The sequence below is a fragment of the Aquarana catesbeiana genome, linkage group LG02 (genome assembly GCF_042186555.1).
Source record: "Aquarana catesbeiana isolate 2022-GZ linkage group LG02, ASM4218655v1, whole genome shotgun sequence".
Taxonomy (NCBI): domain Eukaryota; kingdom Metazoa; phylum Chordata; class Amphibia; order Anura; family Ranidae; genus Aquarana; species Aquarana catesbeiana.
The window spans coordinates 401,282,991-401,308,673 of NC_133325.1; the positions used below are offsets into that span (position 1 = coordinate 401,282,991).

The 25,683-nt window shown below is 40.4% G+C and overlaps 1 protein-coding gene across 2 annotated transcripts in view; it reads right to left on the reverse strand.

The window, feature by feature from the left end:
* Positions 1 to 13,205: 13,205 nt before the first annotated feature.
* Positions 13,206 to 25,683, reverse strand: part of YPEL2 (yippee like 2) — a 113,357-nt gene continuing 100,879 nt past the window's right edge. For both annotated transcript variants that reach the window (XM_073615274.1, XM_073615275.1), the window contains 2 exons: positions 20,456 to 20,564; positions 13,206 to 16,932 (listed from right to left, as the gene is read on the reverse strand). In XM_073615274.1, the coding sequence (XP_073471375.1) occupies positions 16,843 to 16,932; positions 20,456 to 20,564 (199 nt within the window). In that variant the 3' untranslated portion in view covers positions 13,206 to 16,842. The remainder of the gene's footprint in view (positions 16,933 to 20,455; positions 20,565 to 25,683) is intronic.

Here is a 25,683-nt window from a genome sequence, read left to right on the forward strand (position 1 = left end):
CGTTTTCTAATCCGTAGTCAGTGTGAACCTGGGCTAAAACCTGGAAGATGATTGGTTACGATGCACAGCTGCACCAGATTCTGTGCGCACCAGTTTTAATAAATCTCCCTGTGTTTCCAGATAACAGATTTAGAGCAGTAGGGCTCTCATTCAATATTAACCCCTTGGAGCCAACAGTACGCAAATATGCAGCCTCACTGGACTAGGCTTTTTTTTCCCATAGGGCTGCATATTTGCGTATCTCTCCTTTGTGCTGGGAGCGTGCCGCACCTAGAGCCCCGTGCCCTGTAGTAATGATTGGGACCCAGAACTTCATATTCCGGGTCACCTGATCACTGTGATAGCCTCTGATTGGCTTTCACAGTGATCAGTTGCTGTGAAGTCTGCCCCATGTTTTCTCTCTCTGTGAATGGAGGAGAGAGATGCAGTGAAAAAATGTAATATATTACCTAGATCAAGGTTTGATCTAGGGCCGTGCCAGGGTTAGTGTTTGGACCAAGGTGACCCATGATCCCATCATGTGCCGCTCAGGGTCGATTAGTTTGGGGTGTAAGTGTGAGTTCTTCTGCATCTGTTGCTGGGAGTTCTGGCTGGGGATGGAGCCTGTCCTGGCTCCTACAATGGCTTAGAAAGAAAAAGGGTGATCCCCAAACCTGCACATCCATGAAATCCTGTAGAGGTAAACAGAGTGGTAACTTCAGCCTGGACTTCTGCCAGGCCACGCCTCTAATGCATTTTACTCCGCCCCTGGAGCTTATTAATGGGAAGCAAAATGCGTTGGGGGCGTGGCCTGGTAGGAGTCCAGGCTGAGGATGTGTGCAGCATTAGGGATCACCCCCTTTTTTTTTACTTGAGTGTTTGGACCAAAGCCAGAGTCAAAGGTGAAGATCAGTATTTTTTTTTTAAATTAGCATCAGTGTGTTTTAGGTAGGACAGAGAAATCAAAATGTGCACGATTTCTGGGCTGTACTACAGGTACAAATAACAAACACATATGTGGTATTGCTGCGATTGTCAGGAGCAGGAAAATTTATTTTGGGTTGTTCTTTGGTGGAAGGTTATGGTAGCAACAAGAAATATACAGCCAAATTAAAAAAAAAAAGTAACTTTTTTTTACTACTTTTGGCCGGTTTTCCTTTGATAAATAAATAAATATATATATATATAAACACTGGGAAATATCCATAACCATTTACCACCAAATGAAAGCCCAATTTGTCCTGAAAAAAAACCAAGGTATAATCCACCTGGATGCACAAAGTTGCAAAATTGTGCTTCAGCATTAGTATTTGTTTTACCCTCAGGCGCAAAAAGGGTTAAAATGGACAAGGGTATCTGGAATGGCCTACTGGTTAAACCATGTCACGCTGGCTTGAGATAAATAGGAATCTCATGGGATGAACTAATAGTGGGGGGAGTGTATAAATTACTTGTACAGAGCAAATCTGCTCTGGTTTCTGCACAGAAACAGCCCCACCTTTGGCTGCGTTTACCCTCCAGTCAGGTATATGGTTTGTCTGGCCATTACCTGTGCTTCTGAAGACTTGCACTTGAAAGACGGTCTTCCATTGGCTAGTAAAGGTGAGTTAGTGGTTATTCACGTGGTGTTAGGATATTTTTCTATTGAATAGGAACACCCCTTAATAAAATGCTGCATCTTCTTTCAAGCCATTTGATTCGGTCCAGTTTTCGCTTCTGTAATTATATTTGTGCAATGTCATATATGTTTTTATTGGTGTTGTTTGGGATACATCAAGCAGAGCATGCATCAAATGGCGTCCCAAGTCTCCCGCATTTGACTGCGGGCTCCCGGACACCCGCGAGCGACAGGCGATCTCCTGGCTGGGCCTGTCACTCAACCACAGACCAAAGACAGAGCAGCCCAAGTGGCCAAATGGAGTATGGCCGCTTGGGCTACTCTGTCTTCTGTCTGTGGCTGAGTGGCAAGCGGATGCAGGGCTGATTTTGGGCGGGTGCATGGGGTGCACTGCACCCAGGCGCTGAGGTAGAGTGGGGGCAGCCCATACGGCTGTCCCCAGCCTGCTTTGGCTGCTGCACAAAGCTATTTTCTAGGTGAGGTCCAGCCAATTCAGCAGGGAAGAAGGGGGTGGGTGGAGGCAGAGAGGAGACTGGGCGCCGTAATCTGAAAGCTGTAGCAATTTAAAAAAAAAAGAAAACTTTCCCCACTCTTTCTCCACTTTCGGGTGGCGCCGTGCAGTAATCACCTGTGCGACAAGTACATGACAGTCCTGGGCCTCTTTTATACCAATCCGCCGAGCGGACCGTGACTGTCATGTACTTGTCACACAGGTGATTACTGCGCAGCGGCACCCGAAAGTAGAGAAATAGTCCACTTGACTGGGGAAAGTTTTTTTTTTAAATTGCCTGCAGATCACAGCGCCCAGTCTTCTCTCTGCCTCCGCCCATCCGCCTTCTTCTGGGGAATTCTCTGACTGGGATGGCTCACCAGCCAGACCACAACAGCCAGACCCCAGGACCAGCAGTCAGACCCATGGTCCGAGCAGCCAGACGCCAGGCCCTAGCAGCCAGACCCCAGGCACCAGCAGCCCAGCCCAGGGCCCAGCAGTCAGATCCCAGGACCAGCAAATAAAATATTGTTTATTTTTACTGTTGTTCAGTTACACTCTAATGTAGTCTCTCATCGGCCTGGAGGGCTCAATGATCACAGAGAGGGCCCTCTGTTAGATAAACCCACCTCCAGGTCCCATTAGACTCTGTTGTCTCCAATGGGGCCTGGTGGGGGCTCTAATATAGACTCTCAAATGTACACAGAGAGGACCTGTGTTAGATGGACCCCCCTCCACTATCTATAAGACCCCATTGTAGTCTCTAATGTGGCCTGGTGGGGGCTGTAACAGACTCTAATGGACACCAAGAGGACCTCTGTTAGAGAGGCTGTATTCCATGGGCACTGGTAAGGTTGTATTCCATGGGTACTGGTAAGGCTGCATTTAATTGGCACTGATCAGGCTGCATTTAATTGGCACTGATCAGGCTGCATTTAATTGGCACTGGTAAGGCTGCATTTAATTGGGGGGGGGGGGGGGGGCTTCCTGAAATAAGTTTTTGCAGGTTGGGATGCAAATGGTAACAAGCATTTGAAAATAATTTAAATTGATAGTGTCTTTAAATGATCCAGCATGCTGGATATTTTGTGCACTTCTCTCTCAGCAAAAGAACATTCAGAAGGGGAATGGCTCACTGTGAAAAAGACATGCAGCTTTTTTGATCCTTGTGAGAAAAAGTAGCTCTTAGATCTTGTGATAATCGAACAAAAAAAACACAATTACAAGAAGAATAAATGAAAGCAATACAGATGCAACTTAGTTGATTTCAGAACCTTCTTGCTGCTAGGCAACAAGAGTGCTTACTGAACCACTGTCCCACAATCTTTTGATGACAGGTCTCATATTCTATTTAGACCTTAAATTGCATTTGTTCTTGTTTTGCTGCAGGACCTTGTTTATCTGTGCCTTCCTGGCTACCATCATCATGTGCATTTGTGATGGAAGGTTTGAACTGTTTATAGAATATCATTGTCCATTAGCGGTTATTATTAGACACAGCTTCTGTAATCACTGTACAACACAGCTGAAATATCCTCCTCTTGCTGGCATAGTCAATATCCTTATCAATTATTCAAGTCATGCCCTTGATTCCTCTATAAATTGCCATTCTTTATCGTGACAGTTACAAAAGATGATGTACATTCTAAGGCAAGGTTTATATATCCAACCATAGGCTTATATTAAAAAATAATAAAAAGTGCTTTTTTTAAATTTTTTTAGAAAAAGTGCTATTACTAAAAAGCAGCTCTAGTCATGAGCACAAGAACACACAAAGTTCCAGAAACCATCCATGCATAAAAAAACATTTGCAATAAAAAAAGGTTTGCCTCACAGCAGGTACCATTTGGTGCCTGGCGTTTCAGAAAACCCATCCTATGTGGGCCACTTTGAATAGTAGTTCATCTTTACCTAAAGCCCACTGCATGTAAGGGGTGTCTGTAGATTAAGGGAGGAGGTCATCTTTAGGAGTTTTTCAACCAGACTTCAGGAAGTATGTAAATAACCTACAGCCATGGCAAGATCATTATCCAACGTTAGTCAAAGCTACACAGTTTGTTTTTATTTACATGTGCCTCTTACCTGCATAGGCCTTTTTTTTTTGGTAATAGTGAACTAACCACTTATGTTAGATTAAATGTTTTTACTAGGGGCCTGATCTGTAGATTGAGCTCTGCCCAAATGCCATACTACTGTATAATAAAGACATTCTAGTGGCAACATGTATAGGACATTATTAGCACAGCATACCTAGGATATAGACCAAGGTTTCTCCAGAGGCTGCGAAGGGTTCCTTGAGCAAAAAACAGTTTCTGCCTCTCAGTGAGTAACTATTTAACGCCAATGATCTTTTTAGCCATGTGCAAGGTGGGAATTCTTCCCAGTAACCACATATGTAAAGCGTGTTTTCCCCACTGACCATAAATTAAAGGAGCATTCTTCCCACTGACCACCAATGTAAGGAACATACTTCCCATGGCAACCAGTGTAAGGAAAACAGATATTCATTCATCCGTCTAAAGCATTTGGGCCCTATTTGTTTGAATGGGCTGCTGAACATACCAAAAAAGCATTACCTTACGTTTTAAATGTCAGAATGAATGTCATTGCATGCATTACTACAAAGCAACAGTATGAATCCAGAATGGGAGAAGCTTGAGATGTGACATGACGCGACTGTATTCCAGGATGTGGCAGCCATCTTGTTGGCAGTATTAGCCAGGAGCTGTATGGTTGTATCAAACAGCAAAGCGATTATCTTTTATATGGAAACATGAGTGCAATATTCCTCTGTTTTAATCATTAAATTTGTATAAAAACTACTACACCATGAGGATTCTTCCTTTATATTCCATGGGATTATATTGTATGTGGATCTAATGGTGTAACCATTGGGAATGGAGCATGGAGACTGGGATACCGATGTCCATCCTGTTCTATCTGCTGTGGCTGACTGATTGTGGACTATCGTGAATAAGAGTGTTTATTCCATCTATCTGCTCATTTGACCCCTGTGATAAGGGTCCAAAGAGGAGGGTAAGAGGCAGAGTGTTTGGGTGGTGGTTATCTTCCCTCTCTCACTCTTCAAATATACCCCATGAAGTATTCAGCCACTATTTATATCTGAAGACTGAAGGGTCTAAGGACTTTTTATTTTGAGCGCCTTTTTCTCTTTATGAATCCAGAATAAATGTAACATCATATCTTTGGGAGTAGTAGTTTGGATGAATAGACCTACGTGAGACAGATACATGAAAGCTGTCTTTGCCAACTTCTTCAGAAATGCCAGTTGTCTGACTGTCATGCTGAAAATCTTGGTTCAAGATGGTTCAACCTTGAGTAAGATTGTCTGGATTAAAAGCACTTTTCAAAAAGTTAGGAAGGATTAAAATTCTTGCATATTCTGACAGTTTTTGGAAACCTTTTATTCAAAACCAAACTTTTCAAATGAGTTAAAAAAAAAAAAAAAAGAAAATTTGTATCTTTAATAAAACTTTATTTTTTTCTCAAATGAGCACCAACGCATTGTAAATATGACAGAAATAATGCACTTTCCTCTAATACTGAATAACTATGTACATTTACACGAAACATAAAAAGACAAACAATTACATTTATAAAACAAAAAAAAAAAAAATGACCTGATAAACTTAGAAGCCAAAAATAGGAATAAGACATTTTGTAAACACAAAAGCAATACACACAGGTATTTGATTCTTATTTCTTGTAAGATAAAATATGAATTTCTCTTACCTCACAAGTGAATTACGTTTGTAAAGAAAGTTTAACAGGGAAGATAGATTCCACGTTAAGTTGCTACATGCATGAGCCTCACAAATCCCCTTTATAGTAAAGATTTCAGAAGACCTCACTTAACATAGAAATATTTTCACTTTCTCCCACTGCTTCCTCACTAATCTATTAACTGCAAACATTTTTGCTTATGACTACCCTTGGTCAAATTATCATAAGCAGTACCCAATAGGCTGAATTCTATGTCAGTATCACCATGTACTATGTATCAACATGTATTACAGATAGGAAAATATAGATATAATTTAATTATAACATCATTTTCAAATAAAACTAAACGTGTTTTGGCTGAAATTAGGATTAACATATAACAATAAACCAGATGTTTTTTCCAGTGCTACGGGAATCAACTCCAAAGGGCCAATGCACCCAAACTCATATTGGATTTTTGTTAGATGCTAGCAGGATCAATAACTCACAGCTCCTTATTTTCCATGCCACAGCTATCAAAAGAGATCTAATGATATCCTATGAGGAAACCTGCATGTGGGAAACTTTAGAAGAAATAAAAAGCCAGTGGGTGATTCAACCAATCAGAGTCTACCCGAATAGTTTTGGGTGGAATGACCCTCTGGTTTATACTTGCTTAGATACTTCAGGTTATGCTTTCTCCTGAAAACTCTGCCTCCTGATCAATATACAATATTTGCCATAGAGATTTTTACTTTAACATTCACTAGCAATAGGGTTTCCTTTGATCAATGTCCTTGTGAGAAAATTTGCAAAACTTGCATTGATTGCACGGTTAGGTTACCATTCTTCTATAACTAAATATACTAAGTTCTGTATGCACGAATATATATATAAAAGGACAACTTATCAATGTTTAGACTCTAGGGGCTGTTATCATGATTCTAGCTCTAGATAAGGATGACAACCTTGGAGGCTGCACCCATAAGAAGTACTTATGCCTATATTTTTTTGTTTTCAAGGGTTCAATTTAAGCCTAAGTAGTGATGCATAATTGATAATATTAAACCCAGTTTCCCAGTCATACTAGAGTGCTTTCACTTTTACAATTTAAAATGCAAGGCTAATTTTAATACATAATTCAAAAAGTAACGGGTGTTGTAACTCGTACCAACCAATCAGAAGTTGTCTTTTAATCATTTTATTACATTTAGCAATGAAAAGACAGTTTCTGCTAGCTGTTGTGCATACCAATTGTCTTTGTATCATGGTATAAAAATTATCAAACAATGCTTTGCCCAATTCAGAAAGCCATCTTTGTTTGACAAGGAAACCATATGATATACTCTTTGAGCATAACACGGTTATCATACTGACCATTTTAAGGGAAAGAGTATTGTAAAAAGCATGGTAGCCCATAGCACCTAACCAGCAATCATAAATCTCTGCTCTTATTGCTCTGAACTGTTGAGGCTGGGTTCACACTGCCGTGCAGAGCAGCACACAGCAGGGGTCCGATGTGTCCCTGTTCACCGTTTCAGGTCCGATTTCGGTCCAAATTTTTGGCTGAATTTGGACCTGAAATGGACCAGAAGATGCACAGGACTCCTATGCAATTCACTCCGCAGCCGTCCCGAAGCTGTGTGAACCGGTTCTATTGAGAGCCGGTCACAGTCCCCTGACATGTGAATTGGATGCGGGGAAACCCGCATTCAATTCGCAAAAGTGTAAACCCAGCCTGAAAGTTGAAATCCGATTGCCATGGATTACTAAAATTTGCACTTTTTTAAATAATGCTAGTTTTTGCTTTTAGGACTACATATAAAGGGCTCAAATGAAAGAAAATTTACATGTAGAATGTGTAATTGCATGTAGGTAAATAAGTATGATAAAATAAATCTAGCTAAATGCAATGTTTTGAGGGATGCTGACAGCAGGATTCTAATTTTATAACAGCACTATGCTTGTTGGGGGTAAATGTAAGCATTTCTCTTAGCTACCATTAAGAGCTAGGGTTTAAAGAAAACAAATTGTGCAAGGTATTTATTTAATCTATCAACACACTATAATGTGTTAACTACACACTTATTCCAATTTGATGTGCTCCTTGCACTTACTGCATGTGTAAAGTACAGTCTTAGCAGCATTACAACATAGTAAATCACAACTCTCTAAAGCTTTGTCAATGTAAGCACAGATGTAACTTTGGTTAGGACACCCACAATTAAAATAAAGAATGAAATGCATAAGGGGTGTAAAATACCCAGGTTCCTCAAAAGTGAATCAGAAGGTGAAAATAAAAATGTGAAGACTTTTTTGTTTTTCCTTTTTAAGAATGAATGCTAAAAAAACAAAAAAAAAAACAAAAAAAAAAAACCAAACAGTTGGTAATAGAGGCAAGTCTGGATCTTTAGAATATTTGATGAAGGTTATATGCCAGTTCAATAAAAAGAAAAAGTTGCAAGCTTCCAATTGGGGCAACATGAGTAAACTGAATGGGAATTCTGGCTGCTATAGGAAATTCAGTTTTTCAAGCTTTTGAAGTGTTAGACTTTTGTTTAATTTATTTATTTATGACGGTTAGTATGATGTTGGTTCACGGAAGAACAAGCTTGATGCCAGTAACAGCTTGTATTTCCATACATTGGTTTTGCTGCATAACCCAGTAACAAGCTATTGGCAAATACAGTCTTTCCTGCCATAAAGAGACTGAGCTCACTTCAACCTTCCATAGATAGTGCACTAAAGGAATTACTGTTATTTATACAAAGTGTAAATACCCTGTTTTGTGTTTGCAGCTGATCAGATGACAGTTGACGGAACAATCTAGTGATCACATTTGAATAGTCAGCCCTCATAAAAAACTGACTTTGATTTCTAGTGCAGGAATCAATAACTACATCAAGCCCAGCTTCTGCTTAATTCACTGTGTATTTGTGGATACTTGAAATGTGAACAGTATTGCGAATATAAACTCATAAAATTGATAGGCAATCCAGCAAAAAAGGGATAGATTATGTTATTTTGTTGACATCTAAGATTTTCACTTTTGTAATTTATTCAATGACCATTTCTAGGTCACTGTGTCCTTGAAGGGTGAGTTACAACTTATTTTTGTAATCTTGTAAAACACTATCAGTTGCATAGCATCTCATGGGATGCTCGTGTTCATAGAATGTTCAAATTTAGATATATTCACTGCAAACTCAAATTTTATAGGTATAGAGGTTTCTCTTCATATGATAAAATATGGCTGTCACCAAATGAATTGGCAAAAAACACTGCTACCAAGTATACATTCCAAATGAGGAAGTTTTTTTTTTTAGGCAATTAATATTAGGCACCATCAATTTTGAGTGGAGCGGGAAGGATGTGTCTTATATATGAATATCATTTGGCCCCATTCTGCCAATCTCCTGTACTATAGTATATGCCATGGACTCAGAGCCTTCTCAACCTATGAAAACCCATTGGACCAATAGAAAACTGGAGTAAATCTTTGGCATCCAAGTAACGTGCAGAGGAAGTCTATGGACAACTGGAGAAGGAATGTATGCTATGAATCAGGGAAGAGGCATATGGTACAGGAAGGTAAACCTGCCCTATCCTTCCTCTGAACACAGGAGATCTCCAGGTTTTAAATGCCTTTCGCTCTGGTTTCTAAACCTATTAATGGTGTTATATACAAGCCTGGTTTCAAAACTGAAACTGAATAGTTGCATGTGATATCCTAAAAAAATAGTCCTGACATTAAAATGAATTCAGAGGCTCAGGACAAGAAGTTTTTAAATGCAGAGAATGACTGTCTTACAACTAGAGTCAGAACCTGTCCATCTCTGTATTAGTAAGAAAGCTTAACATGAGTTTGTCACCAATATTTTTTAAAAGTGAATCAAGTGAGATAACTGCATAATTTACTAATGTAAAAAAAGAGAAAAAAAATCTAATGTAAGAAACCAAGGATTTAGTATTAAGATATCATATTCTAGTTGTGCATGCTTACTTTAGAGATGTTTTTATTTGTCCCAAATTTAGCTTTACTTATTTTGCAAGGCTAACTTCAGCTTGAGCATCAGACGTTACCTGAAATTTGACAGTTGCTGCCCAGTCAAATATTTGACCTCAGACAGTATCCCAAACAATGTCAAATAGCTGAATTCCACAATTAAGAAGAATGTAAACAACCATGGGACTCTTTAATATTGTTACGTACACTCAGAAGCCATCTAACAGTTTCTATAAAATGACTGACCTGACAGCTTCTGATTCCTGGCTCTCTAGCGAGGAGGACTTCACAGCACAACTGTAGTTGTTGTACATGCCAGCTGATCCCTGACAACAATTTGCGCAGACAGTTTGTAGTGCTTAATGGAAAAAAAAAACTGACAGCAATCTCCCCTGCCATGCTATTGTGTTCTGACAGGGGGATGGCCCATCCCGCCAGAACACTCCGGTCTGACTGGGAGCCGATCCGCAGACCTTTTTTGGTCATGCCCCATTCACAGAAGCCAGCCGAATGGCCAGCTTCTGTCAGAGCTCAACATTCGGCCTGTGTGTACTAGGCTTAAGGCAGTCAACAGTAAAATTAGAGAGAGTCTGGGTCAGTTGCACCATGAAAATCTGTTACCAATTTACCAGTGAATGAGATGGACCTGTTTCAAGAGACGGCTTACTTAGAAACAAGAATTTTGCAGTCAGGTGGAGCAATATATCAATCCTTGGTTTAGACATTTTCTAAACAGATAGTCACAGAATAGTTAAGGCTGCACCCACAACAGAAGAGACTGAGTAGACAAAAGCTCAGCCCCAGGTAACCTATTCGGGCTTATTGCTTTGCACAGTACAGTCGGTCTAAACCAGTTAAACCTGAACATATTTATAAAGGAGGGTAGAGCAGTACAGTTTGCCTTGAGCTCCTCTTCAATTTTAAAGGCCTGACATAAAAAAAAACAAAAACCTAAAAATACAATATAGATTTTTGATTTGCAAACTTTATAGTCGGACAAGTGTAATGCATACACTCTGGATTTGGATGGATAGGAACGACTCACAATATTTAGTACTTCGGTGTACATTTCCATCATAGCAGTTTTTCAGGGTTGAAGTGCCTTTTTTTTTTTTTTTCCTCTTACTACTATCAACACAATAGCTTCTTGTCAGAGGACCTACTTTGGAGGTGAGGATTTCACTATAAATCCTATTTTTTTATTTCATAGTTCATATATATGCAGATATTAAACAGCTTGCAGCAGGAAGACCTAGGTCAAGATGCTACTAAAAAATATGAAGTTGTCAGTGTTTTTGTTTATTGCATCTGAAGTGTAAACCGCAAATTTAAAAAGGAACTTTTTTGTTAAATTGTTTCTATGCAAAACATTTTTTCTCTACTAAAGCGTTTAAACCTCAGAATAAATCATACATTTTAATTGACAGAGCCCTTAAGTCACCTACTGTAAACCCAGTCTGTTTTACATCACTCTGAGATATGTATAGAGTTTGTTTTATAGGCTATTGCAAGCACTTTCCTGGCAAGAACAGCTAATGCAGTGCACTGCAAATTCAACTTCTGCTTTTTCCCCAAGTGGCCTTTAGGCCAAATAGAGCAAGCAGAAAAGGAGGTTTTCCAATGAAAGAAGTGCTCAGCACTGAATGACAGAATTAGGATGTTTCAAGACTACTCATTCATTTCTTGCTTTCATAAGTCAACATTTACAAATTGGTGTTTAGGTATACTTTAAATTTGTTGTCATTGCTCAAAAGGGACACTCTTTATGATAATTCAGGAAAAGACAAAGCTTCTGAGAATTAGTTTCCAGTATTTCCAGATGCTGCTCCAACAAAACACTTTAGTATTCCCAGAAACATTAACATGACTTCTGTAAAACGTCCAATTAAACCTAAATTGTGAGATTCATTTACCAACTGAATGTAATTGTGCAGAGAACAATTTAAAGATTTTTTCCGTGCTTCGATTACCCTCAGTTGCATACGAATGATCTAACAGTCTAGAAAACTTAAGAAACATGCAGGAACTGCCCACCCCAAGCAGATGCTGACATTCGTCTTCAACCCTGCACTGGAAAAATACCAACTTAAATATGATTGACAGTTTTAGGCAACACTCCTATCTTTACTTTTATTTTACACTTAACAGAATACTGTTAGGCATCGTTCACACAGCATTTGCAGCGCATTAATATGGTTTTCCAAATGCTGTGCAGAGCAAATGTTCGTTCTTTACATGAATAGCAAAAAGTCTAGTAACCTTGGGGGAGATTTACTAAAACTGGTAGACTCAGAATCTGGTGCAGCTGTGCATGTTAGCCAAAGAGCTTCTAATTTCAATTCAATTCAATAAGTTCAATTAAGCTTTGGCAACAAAACCTGGAAGCCAATTGGTTTCTATGCACAGCTGCACCAGATTTTGCACGCTCTCCTTTTAGTAAATAATCCCCTCTATGTGTCTGATCATTTTGATCTTGCTTGCAACATTTGGCAGTTATTGCAATTTGCAGAGTTTGCCAAACATCTCCATTAAAGTCAATCACAATCTAAGGCTTTTCAGGTGTTTGCCATGCATTTTGTGGAGCAGCAAGGATATCTCCTTTTGTAGTGCTTCAGAAGCCATTTTCTCGAAGCTTCTGAAACGCATCTAAAATGTGTCTGAAGCGCAAATGCTTTAGGCGTTTCTTGTTGATGCTTGTGTGGACCTAGCTTTCAAGGGGTTTCCAGTTTGTGCAAAAGGCAAGTTAGTCAACTGGAGATGGTGAAAAAAACTCCTGCGCTGTCAGCGGACTTCTATACTAAAGGGACACTGCTGCAACACCTAAAAGACTGCTCCAAACAGACAAAACAATAATATAGGTAGGGGGGTGGTAGTTGCGCTGTGATAGGAAGGGAATAGGGGGAGGGGGAGGGGGACTATACTAAAGTGCATGTGACAAACATGCCAGGTGACCTGAAAACATCAGTCAAATAAGTGAAAAAAAGAGAAAGCTGACGTGTGCAAATGAATGGTGAACTACAAGGGAATACCACTTAGTGGTGTATGCAAAAAGTGCTATCATCAAGCAACAAAAAAAAATCTTACGAAATACATATCAGCAAGCAGTGCACATGGGTATGAAAAGCAGCTAGACAAGTGCAAAAATCCCAAAGGTGGCCAAATACAATTCCTTAAAACGTATAGAATATGCTAGAAAATATATATGAAAGACAAATAATTCATTAAGTATCAACAAAATAAATGCATGAATGAAAAAAATATGAAAAAAGTATCAAAGTATATAAAATAGTCCCAGTGGTAAATGTTGGTAAAACACCAACAATTGGCAGCTAGCAAATACAATCCGAAAATAAAAAAAAATACACAGAAAGAAAATATAGGAAAAAATTATGTTATATCAAAAAAAGTGTAACAACAGTCCCGCCACCAGATGTGACACTTCTGAATAGAAATCCAAGCCAGAATATCATACACTTACATTAAAAAGACAACTGGGGGGTAATGTATCCACGAGCGCCGTGCTCGTCACATCAGACGATGTGTATGATATTCTGGCCTACTCATTAAAGTGTATTTTATACGGGATTACGCTATGTGCGGTTCTCTGTTTTTTATACTGCACATTGTAACGCTGCATGACGGGCGGTGAGGAGCAGGAGGCGAAGATACGTTGGAGGATCCTTAGCCAGCATTTGGCATTATACGAGCTCGGCGCTCGTGGGCTGAGGCTTGCGCTCATTGTTCACAAGTGAGTGCAACCCCCCCTTTCTCCCCCTCTTCCCACTCTTCCTCCCCTCCTGTGTCCTCCACATCAAACAGAATTATACCATATGCTGTTTATTTTGTTTTTCTGCATATGACATACCGCATCCTTGATCAACGCCATCTGCTGCACTCTTGGATTTTCCTATCTGCTGGGCTTCTAATATATATGCTGTATACCTTACAGCTGTAAGGTAAGGGGCCTGTGCACACGGCGGTGCCCCCACTGAAGATCACTCCCCTCCCTTTACTTACACCATTGTTTTTGGATTTCTATTCAGAAGTGTCACATCTGGTGGCGGGACTGTTGTTACACTTTTTTTGATATAACATAATTTTTTCCTATATTTTCTTTATGTGTATTTTTTTTTTATTTTTGGATTGTATTTGCTAGCTGCCAATTGTTGGTGTTTTACCAACATTTACCACTGGGACTATTTTATATACTTTGATACTTTTTTCATATTTTTTTCATTTGTGCATTTATTTTGTTGATACTTAATGAATTATTTGTCTTTCATATATATTTTCTAGAATATTCTATACGTTTTAAGGAATTGTATTTGACCACCTTTGGAATGTTTGCACTTGTCTAGCTGCTTTTCATACCCATGTGCACTGCTTGCTGATATGTATTTCGTAAGATTTTTTTTGTTGCTTGATGATAGCACTTTTTGCATACACCACTAAGTGGTATTCCCTTGTAGTTCACCATTCATTTGCACACGTCAGCTTTCTCTTTTTTTCACTTATTTGACTGATGTTTTCAGGTCACCTGGCATGTTTGTCACATGCACTTTAGTATAGTCCCCCTCCCCCTCCCTCTATTCCCTTCCTATCACAGCGCAACTACCACCCCCCTACCTATAAGTTAGTCAACTGGGCCATTGGAAAGACCAGAACATCGTTGAAAGAATAGAGAGTGGAGAACAAGCCGATTTATGATCGTTAAATGTTTTCGCTTATAATTAAATACTACTGGTAGAGTAGAATGCTTAAAGTTAAAAAAAAAACCCTTGGTCATGTTCTTGCTCTCAAGGAAGGTTATGGTTTTACATTATATGCACTGAACAAGAATGCACATCATGACAATGTGGAAAAGATAGTCGTGCTTAAGTGGGAAATGTCAATGTGGCTTTACATTAAAACACAAGGTTCTTCAAGCACTGAAATGTACACATACTGCACAAGTGTATTTTTTCACTTTGCCGAGATGTGTTCTATGTAAAGAATATGCTACAGAAAAAAATATGCAATAATAGCACATTCTTATTATACAGTCTATTCCTGTTACATTGACAGGCAGTCATATAGCAAAATGAAAAATGCATCCTTTGGTTTTTCCTTTAAAACATAGTTCCAGCAAGTGCAATTGATATATAGATCACGGAATATGAAATAAAGGCTTAAAAGATCATAAGCTCAAAAGACTTTTTAGGGATCTGTTAGGATTGACATTTCAGCAGCATGAAATGCAAGGATAATTTTAAAAACAAAAAAAGGGAACAAGCTCTGTTTGTTGGGTGCACTTTGCTTTTAGTTTAAAAAAAAAAAAAAAAAAAATCTAGTAAGTGAAAAGAACACAATTATTACAGAAAAAGCCACCCGTGTTTCTGTGAAAAAAAAAAAAAAAAAAAAAAGACAAATAAAATACATCAGTTCACTCTTCTACAACTCTAGGGATTAAATTAAATTAAAGTAGACCAAGTGAACCAACGTAAAAAAAAAAAAAAAAAAAAAAAAAAAAAAAAAAGAAGAGCTTCTTTCCATTCTTTATGGTTGTTTTAATGTCACAGACCACAAATAACAAACCCAATGATGGATACCGGAACATTTTGTTGAGTACTGCAATCAAAACCTGGGAAGCTTTTAACTGTAATAGCAAATGTCGAACAAAATTGACTTATTTTAAAAGCAAGAAAGGGTTTCCCAATTATCTCACAAAGTAAATTAATTTAGCACTGTTATTCATATTCTGGTATCAGAACTTTTGCAGTTCTCATAAACTTGGCTCCCGTTCTTATGCTTGTATTTTACATTACTTTGACTGAAGCATCTCAACATATGCCCTTCTGCACCGATTTCACAAAAGAAAACAAGAGCCACCACTATGCTCTTTAAAAAAAAAAAAAAAAAAATACTAAACAAAATAGGTGTTACATGTCCAATATGGACATTAAAATGCCTGGGACACTTGACTGGTTTGAATCAGCGGTGCCAGGGCAGACATAAGAAATGTGCACCTTGACTGTATTAAACATTGAAAGTCCTGTATATGATCACAATTTTGTCAGGGAATATTGGTGCAATATGAAATCATAGTTTTTCTGAAAAAAGTAATCATCCTTTCAGTAAGGCCCCTTTTGCACTTGTGCGACTTTGAACATCAGAGTCACATTAAAAGTCATACCCCATGATTCCCAATGATAACCATTCATATCTGTGTGACTTCAAGTCGCACCGACTTCAAAGTAGTCCCTGTACTACTTTGGTCTGACTTTGATGCGAGTTGAGGTCCATGGACCTCAAATTTACACAGGCATTCCCTAAAATTGCGCCAAAATTGCGCGACTTTCAAGTTGCGGCAGTGTAAATGGGGCCTAAACCAACAATGGTCCTATAAATGGGACCATACAAATTTAGAGTATCAGCTGATTTGGAAGAAAAAGAATTACCAAGTACCACTATATGGCTAAAGATTTCATGAAACAATCTTCTAATCTGGGTATTTTTGGTTTCTTCAAGGTATAAATTATGAACCCAGTTTGTCTAGGGTAATCACGCACATTATCCAAAAGTAACAGTGAGGTATTTTCCTCTTGTAAGAAACATGTTTCATAACTTAAATTTTAGGACATCATCATCATCATCATCGTATGTCCCTCCCACCATGTAGTTACAAAACCTCCCCTCTGTTCTACAGGACGACCCCCGTATGCCACTTCTTTTACATCGTGTTATGCACAGCTTTAAATCAACTCTAACAGTTAAAGAACTGGCTGGGCTATGAGGCTCCTGATGCTTTTCTTTAGCCAACTCTACAAAAGAGCACGAGGCCGAGGGCAACTCACAAAAGGAATACAAAGCAAAGAGACAGAGTGTCAGAAGTTTAGAGGCCATTCACCAAGAATGATGGATTAAGGGTGAGAGGATGCTCCATGCGGCACAGCCTCTGAATCATATGAAACCAAGCACTCAGTTACTCGCTCATTCTAAGGATAACACGTTCGGCTGGATGTTTTTTTTAGGCTTCTGTGAATCTCTTCAGTCCCAGCCGTTATCCTTGATCATGTGAGCTAATTCAATGATGTATTTGCCTTCTTTATACTTTTGGCTGCTTTCAAAGGCATGTTCCTATGGAGAACAAAGAGAGAAGTCACCTAAAAATTCTGAGCATTAAGCATGTGAACATTGTACATTACATTGAACATTGCATTGTCATCTGTATAAATGGCTTATAAAAATGAATGTCTAAGACTATAGAATGCAGCGGCTCACAGCAGGAGTCTGGTGCATCTCCATTACTGAATCAGGTCCGATTTCAGCCCGAATTTAAGGCTGAATTCGGACCTGAAACAGACCAAAAGACGCACAGGGCCACTGTGCAATTTGCACTGGAGCCGCTGTGGAGATGTGTAAACTGGCTTCACTATCTCCTGCTATGCGAATTGGATGCGGGCAAACCCACATCCAATTTACAATAGTGTGAACTCAGCCTTAAGGGGAACTAAAGTATTTTTACAAATATACTGACACTGCAAGGAAAAAAATAGTGCCATTATGCATACCAAGGCCAGGTTCACACTTATGCAGAATTGGATGTGGGTTTCTCCGCATTCAATTCGCAAGACAGGAGAGTGTGCCCGGCTCTCAATGGAGCCGGGTTACACGCCCCTGGGGTGGGTGTCCGCGGTCCGTATTGGAAAAGGGTCCTGTGCATCTTTGGCCCTGAATCAGGTGCGAATTCAGACAAAAATTCAGACCTGGTTCGTACCTGAAATCAGTGTACAGGGAAGCGTCGGACCCCTGCTGTGAGCCACGGCTGCAGCAAGTGTGAACCCAGCCTTAAAGTGTTATTAAACCCACAACAATAAAATAAGTCTGTATATGTAGTAAAGCATGCTAGTTATACTCACTGTGGAACCTAAGGGGTTATCCTCGGTATTGATCCTGTCTTCTCTGATCCTACCCTTCTTCCACAGTCCCCAATCCATCTAATAGCACAGGAGGCACACGGGGCACTCTGCACATGCTCAGTTTAATGCGTTTAATGCTAAAGATTTTTAGAGAGGGACAGGAGTCACGCAGCCTCAAAGACAGTCAGAGGAGAATGAAAACTCCTCCTACAAGGTTTAACCAGTGCTCGGCTGGACACTGATAGAAGTCACAAGACTGCTATATACTGCTGACGAGAAAAGGTATCTAGCAGTTTATATTTATTAAAATAATTGCATTTCCATGTCCTGTGTACTGTGGAAGACCAGATAAAGTGAATGTAGGGTCCTGGGTTTAGTAACACTTTAAAATATGTGTACCTATTGCATCACCCATACTATCAGTACACCATCTTTCCTAGTCTGTTCATCAGAATTAGTGGGTGGTAATGAAAGGGGTGTTGCTATCAGAGGAATGTGATGTTATCAATCCTTCACAGCAAGTCTATTTGAGGTCTCATCTGCTTTTCACTGAAGCTAATAAACTCAGATCTTACTCAATTAGCTTCCCCAGCCTTTCCCTTCTGCCCACTGCTCAGCCACACCAGCCATGGCAAGGGGGCCCATATTACCAGGGGGTACAATCATCCCATTACCTCCACCTGACAGCTTACATAGTTACATAGTTAGCAAGGTTGATTAAAGACACCAGTCCATCCAGTTCAACCTGAGTGAGTGTGGGTGCGTGTCTACAATTATCCCTATTTATTTAAGGTACCCATATAGTGCCGTCAATTTACAAAGCACACATACATTGCACCTTACCCTCAAGGAGCTCACAATCCAAGGTCCTCAACTCACATTGATATACTAGGGCCAATTTTGGACAGAAGCCAATTAACCTAGCATCATGTCTTTGGAGTGTGGGAGGAAACCAGAGTACCCAGAGGAAACCCACACAGGCACAGGGAGAACAAGCAAACTCCAGGCAGGTAGTGTCGTGGTTGGGATTTGAACCAGCGACCCTTTTTACTGCTAGGTGAGAGTGCTACCCACTACACCACTGTGCCTGGTTTGTCAGATTTCGCCCTGGTTCACATTGATGCTACTGCTTGAAATCATTAAATCACATTGCTGCTTGAAATCGCGCTACTTCACTTGAAGTGAAGGGGGGGTTGAAGCACCTGATTAGAACCATAGGCTCTAATAGGAGTCAAAAATGGTGACCTGCGAGCACCATGCTTAGCGCTCACAGTTCACTCAGCCATGTTAGGAAGGCGAATTAATATTTGCTTTCCTAACACTGAACCACCTCTCCGCCAAACAGGTGTTCGGGTCTGTTACCTGTCAGGAGAAGAGGACGGGAGTCGGGAAATAAGGATGGCAGGAGACGCTGGCTTGAAGGACCCCTCTCATCGCCGTCACCTGCTGCCCCACCAAGACAGGGTAAGTGCTGGGCAGATGCCGAGCAGGCGGGGGGGGGGGGTCACACTGGCGGCATTCGATGGCACAGTGGCAGCATTTAATGGGCACACTGGCAGCATTTGATGAGCACACTGGCAGCAATTGAATTTTTTTTTTCTGAATTTTTCAGTTTAGTCCCCCCTCCTAAAATTTTGAGCACAAGCCGCCACTGCTTCATACACAGATGTCTATTGAAGTCGCACCTTAAATCGGCAAAAGTAGTGCACAAACTACTTTTGCAAAATCGGTGCGGCGCCGCAAAATCAGTGTCGTACCGATTGGAACAGTGCCATTGCCGTCAATAGGCTGCAACTTGTCATGCAATTTGATCTCTCAAATTGCATGACAAATTGCTCCAATGTGAACGTAGGCTTCCACGCATTTCTGCCCGCTTTGTATAAACCCCCCCTGTCAGCATATGACATACATTGGTGGCAGCAAAAGGGTTAAAAGGATAAGTTTACCTTTAATATAAATAAATGCACATTATTGCAGGTAAAAAAAGGGCATTTTTTTTGTTTACACTTCACCTTGTAATCAGCAGATTGTGGGTGCAATGCCTGGATCCCACAAACTCACAGTACACTGTCTGCACGTACCTCTGATATGGATACGGGCAGGCAGTTAGTGAATGGCAGGAAGAATCAATGGACTACGAGAATACTCACCAGCGCCCTCACAGTCTATTGAGAACTACAAGCAGTCAACTGCAGAGGCCAATGGTACTTGTATTTCATTCATTCACAAAACTTCACAAAACTTTGTGGGCGGAGCCCCGCATGGCCTTGTTGTTTTTATATTCTAACAGCGGATGCAGGGGGAGGATCCCCCGCCTGCTGTTACGGGGGGTGTAGGGAGGAGAAGGGGCAGGAGCTGGAACATGTTACATACACCCTAAATATGGGTGCAACAAGTAACATGTTCCAAAGGTGAGCTTATCGTGTAAACGTGGGTCAAAGTTTTTGTAGATGCATGGGAGTTTAAATTTGAGCCAACTAGACTATGTGCTATAAAACTGTTCTTACATCTTAAGAAAATACATTCATTTCATAAGTGTTCATAATTGTTATTTTTTGTTGGGAATGAGAAGATTGTCAGGCAAACCTAAAAAGGTATTAGCCACCAATGATACCTGACATTTTCACATTAAATGTTAATTTAGCATAGTCACCACACGTTTAAAGACAGCTTTAATAGAAGTACAACACAATCATAGGCAACCTAGTGAACAAAAATGTAACTAACACAAGCCTACTCACATATTTCCAGCCCAATGTAGTTTTGCAATTTTCACAGTAGATGTCTGCTACCGCATGGAGTCCTGTAAGTAACACACGCTCTTCTGCAGGCCCACAACCAACGTTAACACTGTTTTTGAGGAGAAAATTCAAATCTATAAAAACACAGTTGAGGTATACTAGATACTATGTTTTCACAATGGAACATTTCTGAGAAGGATATAAACAGTGCACAGAGATGCCTCTTTTAGATATACAATATTTAGGGACTTGTATGCATAGTAGTCCACAGCCACCACCAATTTACCTATTTTAAAGCACAAGATTGGTGGAGCCCTTATGCAATCAGATGCTAAACACCCCCACCGCACAAAAGATTGTAGTCACTGGCCTATTCAGGTTCTATACTGCCAGCATCTAGCCCTATATTCTGTTTGGTCTGAGCCAATAACACATAGCAGTAGTAGACTCAGAAATAAATAAATATATCAACGGATCCACGCTCGTGGACTGACTCCCACCTGCAGCCCCCCTAGATAGGAAGGGAACACCTAAGTGATCCCCCAAGAAATATAAATCAAAGGATAGGGAGTGGCGCTGTGTTAGGAGTGTAAATAAAAATGAAAATGTGTGAATAAAAGTGTAAAGATAAAACGTGTGAAATTCTTTGGTGTGATCCAAAAAATTACTTCCAATAAACTTATTTTATATATATATACCCTTGTGTTAGTGCAAAAACACCTTGATCTAGTGGAAATTAATATTATATGTGCAAAGAATCGCAAATATCAAGCAGCACCTCTAAATACCATAAATACATGAATAAATATAAAGTGATAAAGTGCCAAAAACAATAAATGTCCAAAAACAATAAATGTCCAAAAACAATAATTGTCCACCAATAATGTGTAAATGTGCAATAATTATAAGTAATAAAAATTCATTGATAATGTGTCCAAATCGCAGCTAAAAAAATTGCAAAACCATATGCTGTTTGGTAAGAGAAAGATTCATAACCAACAATGTATAAACGTGCACTAATTTATAAGCATAAAAAATCGTTAATGATGTGTTCAAATCGCAGCTAAAAATCGCAAAGCCATATGTTGTTTGGTGCAAGAAAAGTTCATAACAATTGTGCAAAAAAATCTTCTTAAATGATAAAGTGCCGTGCTGTGACAACCAGTGGTCCCCCCAATGTGGTTGCACTCACCAGAGCGCTCCACCCCTGCAGGGGTACGAGCGTATAATGCTGGTCCTCTCACTCCAGTCCAAAAGATGTCAGTTTCCTTCCACGCATCCCATTCTTAAAATGCAGCTGTATACACCGAGAGGTGGGGACTTCCTGTCCCTTGGTGTTAGAAGACCCCACTCGATATCCGCTTGAAAAAAATGTTTTAGAGGAAAAATATCCACATAGCGTGATTCTGTTTTCCAAAAAATATCTATTTATTTGCATAAAAAACAGTCCAGTCGCTATAAGCTGGAGACACACTAGCGATAAAAGTGTTAAAAAGTATTTGAAAAGTGTAACAAAGCTAGGAGGGGGAGTACACAGTCTCCTATGCTCTCCCTGTAGTCCGGGGCCGCAGCGTCAGTGTGAACCGCCGCTTGCGTTCCACCGGTCCGAGTTCCGGAACCACGATCCGCGGAAATGACGTTGTGCGTGCCAAGATAGTCCCGCCTTACGCGTTTCGTCACACGGACGTCATCGGAGCGCCTCCGATGACGTCCGTGTGACGAAACACGTAAGGCGGGACTATCTTGGCACGCACAACGTCATTTCCGCGGATCGTGGTTCCGGAACTCGGACCGGTGGAACGCAAGCGGCGGTTCACACTGACGCTGCGGCCCCGGACTACAGGGAGAGCATAGGAGACTGTGTACTCCCCCTCCTAGCTTTGTTACACTTTTCAAATACTTTTTAACACTTTTATCGCTAGTGTGTCTCTAGCTTATAGCGACTGGACTGTTTTTTATGCAAATAAATAGATATTTTTTGGAAAACAGAATCACGCTATGTGGATATTTTTCCTCTAAAACATTTTTTTCAAGCGGATATCGAGTGGGGTCTTCTAACACCAAGGGACAGGAAGTCCCCACCTCTCAGTGTATACAGCTGCATTTTAAGAATGGGATGCGTGGAAGGAAACTGACATCTTTTGGACTGGAGTGAGAGGACCAGTATTATACGCTCGTACCCCTGCAGGGGTGGAGCGCTCTGGTGAGTGCAACCACATTGGGGGGACCACTGGTTGTCACAGCACGGCACTTTATCATTTAAGAAGATTTTTTTGCACAATTGTTATGAACTTTTCTTGCACCAAACAACATATGGCTTTGCGATTTTTAGCTGCGATTTGAACACATCATTAACGATTTTTTATGCTTATAAATTAGTGCACGTTTATACATTGTTGGTTATGAATCTTTCTCTTACCAAACAGCATATGGTTTTGCAATTTTTTTAGCTGCGATTTGGACACATTATCAATGAATTTTTATTACTTATAATTATTGCACATTTACACATTATTGGTGGACAATTATTGTTTTTGGACATTTATTGTTTTTGGCACTTTATCACTTTATATTTATTCATGTATTTATGGTATTTAGAGGTGCTGCTTGATATTTGCGATTCTTTGCACATATAATATTAATTTCCACTAGATCAAGGTGTTTTTGCACTAACACAAGGGTATATATATATATATAAAATAAGTTTATTGGAAGTAATTTTTTGGATCACACCAAAGAATTTCACACGTTTTATCTTTACACTTTTATTCACACATTTTCATTTTTTGTTCATTTTTATTTACACTCCTAACACAGCGCCACTCCCTATCCTTTGATTTATAGTAGTAGACTCAGGTAAAGATCATTGAACTTCTTCAGTTACATAAGTAATAAAGAATCCATGTTATTTTAGCTAGAGGAGATACAATTCAGCCATCCTTACTACCACCTGCTATCACTGAAGCACTGGGTACAGGCTTCTACGCACTCTGATGGCAACACCCTCGACCCTGTATTCTCCTACCTATGCACTCCTTACAACCTCTCCAACAATCCTTTCCTCTCTCTGATCACCACCTTATAAAGCCGCGTACACACGAGCAGACTTTGACGAACTAGGTCCGTCGGACCGGACTCCGTCGGACAATTCGACCGTGTGTGGGCTCCAGCGGACTTTTTTTCCCCCCAAAAGTCCGATGGACCTATAAATAAAACACGTTTCAAATCTTTCCGACGGACTTAAGTCTGGTCGAAAAATCCGCTCATCTGTATGCTAGTCCGACGGACAAAAACCGACGCTAGGGCAGCTATTGGCTACTGTCTATGAACTTCCTTATTTTAGTCCGGTCGTACGTCATCACGTATGAATCTGTCGGACTTTGGTTGACCATGTGTAGGCAAGTCCGTTCATTGGAAAGTCCGTCGAAAAGTCCGCCGGACCTAGTCCGTCGAAAAGTCCGCCCATGTGTACGCGGCACAAGTTTGACGCTCTCTCTGTCTTCCATCACCTCTCCCTCCAAACACCTATCAATTACCCAGAGAAACCTTCGCCATTTCAACCCATGTCTTCTCTATTCTGCTACTGACCACCTCCATGACAAAATCTCACCACTGTCCTGTCCCAATCTAGCCACTTCTGTCTACAATAGATCCCTGTCCTCTGCCCTGGATGAGCTCACCCCCCTCGCTACACACAGAATCAGGCCTGACCCCTACAACCCTGGCAAATGGATGACAAATGGATGACACCAGAAGTCTCAAAAAACCTAGCCGCACTCTTAAAGCGTCTGTGGCGTAAGACTAAGTCTCAGAAAGACTTCAACCAATAAAAATCTGCCCTCCAAAAATACAATTCTTGCCTCCACACTGCACAGCAGACCTATTTTATCACTCTCATTGACACCTTCTTGTCCAGTCTCCGTCAACTCTTCTCTACCTTTAACTCTCTACTGTGTCCTCCACCCACCAACTCACTCACTGCCCAGAAGATTGCCATTCACTTGAAAAATAAGATTGATTCAATTTGCAATTAAATCACCACTCTATAGACACCCCATGTCCACAGGTACAATCAACACTTCCCTTATTCAACCCTGCTACTATAGACAAGGTTGCTAAACTTCTTTCTAATGCCCACCTAACCACCTGTCCCCTGGACACAGTTCCCTCTCAAATACTGCGGTCACCCTCTGACTCTATCCTACACTCTCAAAACCACATCATCTATCTTCCCCTCTCTTCTGGCATCTTCCACAACTCTCTAAAACAGGGGTCTCAAACTGGTGGCCCTCCAGCTGTTGCAAAACTACAAGTCCCATCATGCCTTTGCCTGTGGGAGTCATGGTTGTAACTGTCAGCCTTGCAATGCCTCATGGGACTTGAAGTTTTGCAACAGCTGGAGGACCGCCAGTTTGGGACCCCTGTTCTAAAACATGCACTAGTCACCCCATACTTAAATAGACTTCCTTGGACCCCGCCAATCTTAACAACCTATGCCCCATCTCTTTGCTCCCCTTCTCCAAATTCCGTGAAAGCCTGATCTACAACCTACTAAATGACCACCTCATTAAGAATAACCTTCTAGATCCCCTAGTCTGGATTTCACCCTAAACACTCCACAGAAATTGCTCTTCTAAAACTCACAAATCATTTACTAACAGCAAAATCCAATAGACTATTTTGTACTCCTACTTCTGGACCTTTCGGCTGCCTCTGATACAGTTGACCACCCCCCTCCCCCTCAAAAAACTTTATTCCTTTGGTCTCTGTGACTGTCTTCTTCGTTGGCTCTCATCCTACTTATCAGCTTCAATGCCACTTACAATTCTAATTGTACAATCCTACAATTCCCTCTTCATTGGCTTACCTTTACATAGGCTATCCCCTATTCAGTCTATCATGAATGCTGCTGCCAGATTCATCCACCTAACAAATCACTCAGCATCTGCTAGCCCTCTCTGCTAATCTCTCCGCTGGCTGCCACTCACCCAACAAATTAAATTCAAAATGCTAACAATAATTTACAAAGCCATCCACAACTTGCCCCCAGCTACATCACTAACCTAGTCTCAAAATACCAGCCAAATTGTTCTTTGTTCCTCCCAAGACCCTCTGCTCTCTAGTTCCCTTGTCACCTCCATAACTTCTCCTGAGCTTCTCCCATACTTTGGAATCCCCTATCCCAATCTGTTCGACTATCTCCTACTCTATCCACTTTTAGGCTAGTC